We start from the raw sequence: 8,662 nt of genomic DNA, 5'->3' as shown, positions 1-8,662 counted from the left end.
ATGCAGAACTCCCGTCCCCGCGCGGCAGGGAGAAGCCGCGTCTCTCCCTCTGCAGGAAGGCGCGTCGCCCGCAGCCCGGGCTCTCTGCCCTTGGCCACCTCGCGGGGGACCCCGGCGGCGCGAGCGGGGGGACATGCCGGCCGCCAACTGCTCGCGGCACAGCAACGCGGTGGAGGCGACCGTGGCCGTGCTGCTGGCGCTGGAGTGCGGGCTGGGCCTGCTGGGCAACGTGGTGGCGCTGTGGACCTTCGCGTTCCGCCTCAAGGTGTACAAGCCCTACGCCGTGTACCTGCTCAACCTGGTGGCCGCCGACCTCCTGCTCGCCGTCTGCCTGCCCTTCCACGCCGCCTTCTACCTGAGCCACAAGACGTGGCCCCTGGGACACGCGTCCTGCCGCGGCCTCCTGTTCCTACAGGTGCTGAGCCGCGGGGCGGGCATCGCCTTCCTCACGGCCGTGGCCGTGGACCGCTACTTCCGAGTGGTCCACCCCCGGCTCAGGGTCAACCTGCTGTCCCCGCGGGCGGCCTGGGGGGTCTCGGGCTGCGTCTGGCTCCTGCTGCTCGGCCTCAGCCACCGGAGCCTGCTCGTGTCGGAGGCCGAGTGCCCCGGCCTGGAGCCCCGGGGGGAGCTCTCCCTCAGCGCCCTCTGGCAGGAAGCCCTGTTCTCGGCGCAGTTCGTTCTCCCCTTCGGCCTCATCCTGTTCTGCAACGCCAGGATCGTCAGGACCCTCCGGGGGCGACTCCGAGACCCGGACCGGCAGCCCCGGCTGCAGAGGGCCCGGGCGCTGGTGACCGTGGTCGTCGTCCTCTTCGCGGCCTGCTTCCTGCCCAGCTTCCTGGCCCGGGTCCTGGTGGCCGTCTCCCGAGGGGTGGGCGGCTGCAGGGTCCTGGGAGCGATGGTGCACGTGTCCGACGTGACCAACGGCCTCACGTACCTGCAGAGCGTGCTGAACCCAGCGGTGTACTGCTTCTCCCACCCCGCGTTCAGACGCTCCTACCGCAGGGTCTTCAACACCCTCAGAGGCCGAGGGAGGGAGGTCGAGGCCCCGGGTGACATCAACGACTCCTACTGCTGAGGCCGGCCGGCCACCCGCCCCCGCGGGCTGAGCCGTGACCACCGGCTCCTGGGGCTCCGGAGCGAGGAAATGCCCGGGCTGCGCTACAAAGGTGGGGACCCCGACTCCGGCGCACCCGCAGCGAACGTCTCCTATCCGCGGCCTACCGTGTTTCCCGCGGCTATTGTGCGCGATCGGACCTCGGATCGGCGAGCCAGAGGCTCTTTGCGCCCACGACGACGCAGACGGCACAGCCGGCCTGGAAACACACAGCCGCGGGCGGCCCCCACCGGGGGAAGCCGCCCTCGTGGGTTCCCGCGCTGCCCGCTCTCGGTGAGTCGCCTGCTGTCTGTCTGCTTCAGCCCCCGAACGCACCGAGTCTGCTTTCTTCCCACTTGCACGGACTCGTAATGGACCCGGGAAAGTGGGGACGTGGGGCTGCTCGGCCAGGCTCCGGGCGTGCACCTTCCCGTGCTCTGTGCTGGGCTCTGCCTGGCGCGGAAGGTTCTCCATTTCATAAATTCTTGCCTCGTCTGCACAGACGGTGCCTTATGTCCAAGATCACGCGGCTCCCTAGTTTATCCTAAGAAACACGTTCCTACTAAGCAAGTCGAAATTGCCTCTGGAACTTCCTTCTCAAGTCGGAATGTCTACATGCTTCTGAAATTCACTTTGCTTCCCTGCTCTGGGAAGTCACTGTACGTAATGCCTCGTGGGAGAAACGCACAGGGGGAGACCCCAAACCGCGGTCCCCACCCGACACTGGGGGGTGGAGGGGGTGCCACCCCAGCCCAGCCCTGGTGCTCCTGCAACAGTGCATCGTCCCATGTCATACTTCTAAATTATGTCCCAAGCCTGGAGCTCATGATGGTGGCAACCTCCTCCCTAACTGCCTTGTCTCTCACTCTCCGTCCAAACCTGGTAGTGCGGTCCCCAAAACAGACTCCCCAGGATGCTTAGACACAGGATCGGCTTCGCAACCAGGCCCACACCTGTCACCCTGCCTGGAGCCACACCTGCATTGCCCACGCAGACAGATGGCCCACGCTTCTCCCCGGGCCACCCCATGGTCTCTGTAATACTTAAGGTGGACACGGGTGACATCAGGCAGTAGAAAATGGCAGATCGTCGTGGGTCTGTCCTACCAGGGAGGCTCCTTCTCAGAACCGGATTTAACATGTGAGTGTGTTCGTCTTACTGTGCCCAGCTCGTGACGTATGTCAAGATCTGCCTCACAGAGTCCCCGGGGGGTCACCGTCTCTCAGCGATGCTCCCTACTTTCGTGGGTTTTGTGTCCTCCCCGGGGAGGGGATTTCAGGAACGCAGCTGTGACCCGCTGTGCCCGGCTTCCTGCACGGACAGTCCTACGTGCTGCTTTTTAAAAATCTAACACTTACCGTAAACATTTCCCACGTCGTGATAAGCTCTCCACAGGCAGTTCTTTACTTGATTACGCAATAATAATTACCAGATGTCTCTTCACCACGTCCCTGAGTCTGGACGCGATGATCTGCAGTCCTGTCACAGGCAAATCACCCTGTGACATCACGCAGCCCCCATAGACCTCACTGCAGCCGTGCCGTTGGGGGCCCAAAGCCCCCAGCACGGCCACGTCCGTCTCCGGGCTCAGCCGGCCACACCTCCCACCAATCCCTGCTCATTGTTAGCCCGGCACGACGCCCGCGTGGCAGGTGGGGGGCCCAGAAAACCCTGATGCCTCGGCCAACCCCAGTGTTCTGACTCGGTCTGTCTGCGGAGTCCCGGGCGCTGGTGTTTTGGAAGCCTCCTCGTTAGCTCTGTTAACGCACAGCCAGAGCTGACGCCAGACACGGGGTTAGTGGCCGAGGTCAGGGCCTTTGGGTCAACATCCCGCTCTGTCACTTCCTAGCTTTGTGACCTGGGACATGCCACCCAACTGCCCTGTGAATAACAAACCCCGGGACCATTGCACGGTTTAAGTAAAATAATACATAAAACGTTGAGCGCAGAGCCCGGCCCACGATCAGCACTCGGTAGCTGTCCCTTGGCTATTTTCAAGCCATCGGTTTATGATCTTAACTTTGTTTACGTCCCCAGCCAGACTGGGTGTCCTTTAGGGACACAGCTTTTCACCTGTGCGCCCTCAACACAGAGCCCAGAGCGGGATGGCCGGTCTTGACCTGGACGCCTCCAGCAACATTCTGCCAGGTCCAAGGTCTGTTACTGTGCGCTTTCTTTCCGGTAAATCCTCTCCAGATCCTCTGCGAGCATTCTGTCTGACTCGAGTTTTATCTTGCACATCTGTGAAAGGGGATAACTTCTCGGTACGCTGGAAGGTTCCGGATCCTGCCAACACCCACCTCTAGGGATGTTTCTCTGGCCTCCCGTCCTGTCACTCCCATCACAGAAGCCTCACGAGCTCTGCCCTCAGAAGGTTGTCTCCTCCAGAGACATCCGAGGAGGAGCTGTCCTGTTCCAAACTCTCTTCTCTGGGTAAGGAAACGGGTCAGAGGGAACCGTGGGCAGGCAGAAGATGACGGGCCTCAGAACCACAACCACCTCGCTGCCGGCCGCAAGTGTTACTTTCTTTTCTCCTTTGACTCGCTTCTTCTAATATAGCAGGTGCACAGTCCCGTCCGTGAGGCTTGCAAATCTCAGCATTGTCTGAACTGTGGCAGATCCAGGAAGGACAGCCGGGAGCCCGAATTTCAACTTGAGCGATGAATCTGTTTCCCCAGGCAGATGATGCTATCAGTGTTTTTAAAGTCAGCAAGTGTTGTCTTGTCTTTTTCCAAAATCCAGTCGGCCACTGACTCCTCCCCGGCTACATAGACGTCCTCCGGGTGCTGGGCCTCCTTCACGGACCGTTCTGATCTCTGTCCTCTAACTTCCGGCCTGCCCTTCCTGGTCTGACCCCTGAGACCTGCCTCTTCACAGGGCCCCCGACAACACGACACCTGCACCCCACACATTCCCCACACCCCACAGGCCACCCTCCGGTGCTCACGCCCGCCTTCCCCTCTGCGTCACCTCCCTGAAGCTTGGGAAATGCCCACCTATCTTTGTGTCCCCAGCACTGTGCACAAGGCCTGGCACCCGGTGCCCTCGTGGACTCAATAACAAATCGATGAACAAATTAACCTGATTTAAACTTTATCACGGGCTACAAAAAATGATTTTGTTAATACAGTTTGAAATTCTCAGGCAAGGATCCCAAGGCAAACTTACAATGTATCTTCCAGAATCTTCTAGGAAGACACTAATACAAATGAAAATATGACGATTTTTCATATTTTTTGGAGAAAGATTTTCCTCTCTATTTTCATGGTCACTTCTGCCAACAACCAAGTCAATAGTTTTGATTTGTTGAGGGGTCAGGAGAATGAACCGACCGCATATCTGCCCGTGGGCTGGGTCGGGGGCTGAGAGGTGCGTCAGCGACCCTCAGAGGCTTCTGGAACATACTAGTGCTCGTGGAGTGCTCATGGAATCCCCAAACAACGTCCTCCTTGAAACGTCTCCTTTAAAATTGTGGGAAAATGTACATTTTAGCGCATAGCCCAGTGGCGGTAAGACAATCTCACTGCTGTGCTGCTATCCCCACCACCCGTCTCCAGAACTTTCCATCTGCCCAAACTGAACTCTGCCCCCATCAGACAGCAGTCCCCACTCCCCCGCCCCTGGCGCCCACCCGCCTCCTAGAAATCCGGTCTCTAGGAATGGTGCCACCGTAGAGACCTCGTGCGAGTGGACTTGAACGGCGTTCGTGGTTTTGTGTCTGGCCTGTTGACCTGGCACGATGTGCTCCTAGATGACCTCTCTTTGGGCTTTCACTGCTTACTTATATTTTGATTTTCCTCCTATCTTGTGGCGTCCCAGTAACTGGTCGTCTGGGAGAAAAGCAGGTTTGCTAGCCCCCCCGTGGCCAGCTCGCCGATTCCAGAATGTTCCACAGCTGAGTCGCCAGCACAGCACTGCTGTACCCCCCCTTCTGTTCCTTTGCGAGCTGGCATCAGTCCCCGAAAACCCCGCGTGTCTACCCTCCCCCGCTGTCACCGTGCAGACAGGGAGACGGACAGAACCGAGATGCACGGACGAAGACCGCCCACAAAGACGCCCACGGAGAAATTCAAGAATAATACAAAGGCAGAGCTGGGGAAGGGAAGCCTCCCGTGTCCCGGGCCAGTGTCACCCTGTCCCCCCCCCCCCCCCCGCCTGTTGTCAGCAGAGCTTTGTGTATGTCCCGTGGAAACTTCTGGAAACGTCCTGCAGTGGAAGCTCTTCGTAAAGGCTTCTGAGACGCCTTTCGAAGGGACTGAAAGCCACAAGCTCGGGCGGAAGCCAGACGCTCTTGGGACAAAATCCCAGCTCCTCCCCTCAAGGGCTGTCACTTGCCAGCCAGAGCAAGGCCACTCCGCTCGCCTCCTGCCTGCAGATCGAGGTCCTTCTGATGGCACCCACGCCCTTTCCCTCCCCACGTGCTCAACGGCAAAGTGCTCCCAGGTCCAACCTGCCTGGAGACCCCGGATTCCACACCCGCCGGGGGTCAGCCCTCTCCCCCCTTCCGTGAGGAGTGATCGAAACAGCGGCACATCTGTGGTAGGGCATTCAGACGATTTAGAATGAAATACTATTAAGAATATTAAATGAAAAGAAAACTTACAAATGCAGGAGGTATTAACGAAAACCGCCACAGGGCTTCCCTTTTACATATTTTATTCGGAAAGTATACAATGACATGGAACAATTTTTTTTAACGTTCTAATCAGGGACAGCAGCAGGGATATTGGACCCAAACTATAGTCTTATTTTCTAAGTTAGACCCTCTGAACACGACACAGCAGGAATTGGGGAAAGAGGCTGGGTTCACGGTGTCATGAGCAGGACGGTTACCAATGTCCTTACGGTGCTTCCTTCGGTCCTTCCTTCCTTCGGTCCTTCCTTCCTTCGGTCCTTCCTTCCCGCCCCCAGGGGTTCTGGCCCCTCTCCCACCTGCTGGTGAGACGCAGGGGCGGCATTTCTGAGCCGCACAGGGTCGGACCCCAGCGGCCCGCAGGATCTCCTCCCCGAGAAGCGTTCCCGTCCCCAGGCTGCGGCCTCTGGGAACACCCCAGAATCTTCTCTCCAGTCGGCTGCTGGGAGCACAGAAGGCTTTCCGCATTTTCATTCATTAGGCGGTTTGCCTCACGGGCCACTTTGACTGGAGGGAATGGAGTCACTACTCTGTGACATTTCTTCTGCCGTCTTCCCTTTGCACCTGCAGCGGGTTCGGAGAACAGGTGCATGAGGAAAATGGCAGGGACCCCCCAGGGCCAGGCGGCCCCCGCAGACAGGCTCAGGCGGTGGGCAGGCCGCGCGGGGGACCCGGAGGAGAAGCATCAGACCCCCAGGCCTACGGAGCCACAGGGGCAGGGGGGCCGGCGGGGTGTCCCGGTGTGTGTGCGAGTGTAGACGGTTAAATGACTGTCCATCTCAGAATTCTTTCACTGTTCCAAGCATCCTTTTTCAGTGTTCCTTAGTAACTGTGATGGTCGACTTTGTGTCCATTTGGCCACACCTCGGTGGCCAATGATTCATGAGACGCGAACCCAGGTGAGGTGTGAAGGTGTTTTATGGATGCGGTAAACATCTGCAGTCAGTTGTCTATGAATAAACAAAATTGTCCCTGCTGGTGTGGTGGGCCTCGTCCAATCAGGTGAAGGTCTGAAAAGCCAAAGCTCTGAGTGTGCCTCCAGACTGGGATTAGCCACCCCGCCTGAGCTCGCAGCCTGTCCCCTGAGTTTCAGACTTGCCCGCCCCACAGGCACACGAGCCACGTCCCGTAAGTAAATTCCCGTGTCTGTGTGCACCCCGGAGGGCTGCTTCTCTGCAGCCCTCACAAACTCTCTGCCCTGCTGCCCCCCATTCCCATGTGTCAGAGCAGCGACTTCGGTGACACCTGTCAGTGCGATTTTCAGGTTTACTTTGTCACTCTGTTCCTGCGGCTGTCACCTGCAGCCCCCACTGACGTCTCCTTCACGTTCTTCAGACTTTCACCCAGGCTCTGTCCCTTCCTCGTCCAAGCGCCCTCCTGTCCCTGGAGCCCCTCATTCCTCCCAACACACGCGGCACCTGACCCCCGACTCTCCTACTCAGTCTTCCTTTACCGGCTTGAGGACAGTCCAAAGCCCCCAAAGCTCGTCATTTGGTTTTTGTGTCACATCAAAAACCTCACGGTACAGGGGGCCCTGGGTGGCTCAGTCGGTTGAGCGTCCGACTTCGGCTCAGGTTGTGATCTCGAGGTTCGTGGGTTCGAGCCCCGCGTTGGGCTCTGTGCTGACGGCTCGGAGCCTCAGATTCTGTGTCTCCCTCTCTCTCTGCCCCTCCCCCACTCATGCTCTGTCTCTCTGTCTTTCAAAAATAAATAAACGTAAAAGAAAAATTTAAAAAAAAATCTCACGGTATGGCCACACCACATGGGTCAGGCCACTGCCTGTCCAGCTACCAAACACAGGTGCATTTTTTACCTCTGCACCAAAGCTCAACCTCAAAGCTCTATGATCAATAAACTTGTATGACAGGTTTTACATTTAGCCAGAAGGAAACAGCCTCCCCACAGACCCACCCCATTTAACACCTGCATGAAACAGAATCGCCGATTCTGAGCGGTGTGCTTGTTTCTAGTTAAAACACACAAAAGGCATATTTAATAATTGGTAATTACTTCTAAGCGTCAAAAACGCAGGCCGAAGAAGCCACTCTAAGCCTGAGCAGTAGCCTAAGAAGCAAACACAGTGCACGTTCCAGAGAAAATAAATACGCTCCCGGGAAGTGATTCCCCGAGGCCACGAGAGCGCAGCTCGGATGCAGGACATGAGACGCGGGGCTCGGGCTCCTCCCTGCTGTCGGGGAGGGACCCAGCCTTTCGTGACGCACTGTTTGCATTTTTGCTAGAACTCCGACGCGATCATACCTCTAGGTTTTAAGACTCCAATCGGCTGTGTAATAACAAACCTGTTAGCGTGACTAAATAACTGTGAAACACCCCCCTGGTTTAATATTTTACCCACAACACGTTACGAGCAATCAGAGCTTTTTGTAAATTCTGAAACACGGAGTTTCTTTGATTTCAAGCCCCAGCACGAGACCATTTCAGAGCTACCTGCCTGGAAAAACACATCGCTTATATCTTCTGCAATTAAAGGTGAACGCTGTGAAAGTAAAGGAAAGGAAATATAAAAATGATGTAGCAAGGCGTGCCTGGGTGGCTCAGTCGGTTGGGTGTCCGACTTCAGCTTAGGCTGTGATTTTGCGGTTCGTGAGTTCGAGCCCCGCATCGGGCTCTGTGCGGACAGCTCGGAGCCTGGAGCCTGCTTGCGATTCTGTGTCTCCGTCTCTCTCTGCCCCTCCCCTGCTCTCTCTCTCTCTCTCTCTCTCTCTCAAAACTAAATAAACATTGGGGCACCTGGGTGGCTCAGTCGGTTGAACGTCCGACTTCGGCTCAGGTCATGATCCTGTGGTCCCTGAGGTTGAGCCCCGCGACCGGCTCTGTGCGGACAGCTCGGAGCCTGGAGCCTGCTTGGGATTCTGTGTCTCCCTCTCTCTCTGCCCCTCCCCTGCGCACTCTCTCTCTCTCTGTCTCTCTCTCTT

The 8,662-nt window shown here is 57.5% G+C and overlaps 1 protein-coding gene across 1 annotated transcript; it reads left to right on the top strand.

Annotated features, from left to right (window-relative positions):
- On the top strand, nucleotides 1-2,345 carry GPR31 (G protein-coupled receptor 31). Its single transcript, XM_042937441.1, has one exon. It carries the CDS (start codon nucleotides 134-136, stop codon nucleotides 1,073-1,075), a length of 942 nt encoding a protein of 313 aa, XP_042793375.1. The 5' UTR covers nucleotides 1-133; the 3' UTR covers nucleotides 1,076-2,345.
- Nucleotides 2,346-8,662: the final 6,317 nt, after the last annotated feature.

This window comes from Panthera leo, chromosome B2 (genome assembly GCF_018350215.1).
Source record: "Panthera leo isolate Ple1 chromosome B2, P.leo_Ple1_pat1.1, whole genome shotgun sequence".
In the NCBI taxonomy this organism is placed as follows: Eukaryota; Metazoa; Chordata; class Mammalia; order Carnivora; family Felidae; genus Panthera; species Panthera leo.
The sequence above is the reverse complement of the archived record's forward strand: the minus strand, read 5'-3'. Positions and strand labels throughout refer to the sequence as shown.

Coding starts and splice junctions, on each gene's coding strand:
- GPR31 (XM_042937441.1), top strand. CDS start 134: ATGCCGGCCGCCAACTGCTCGCGGCACAGCAACGCGGTGGAGGCGACC.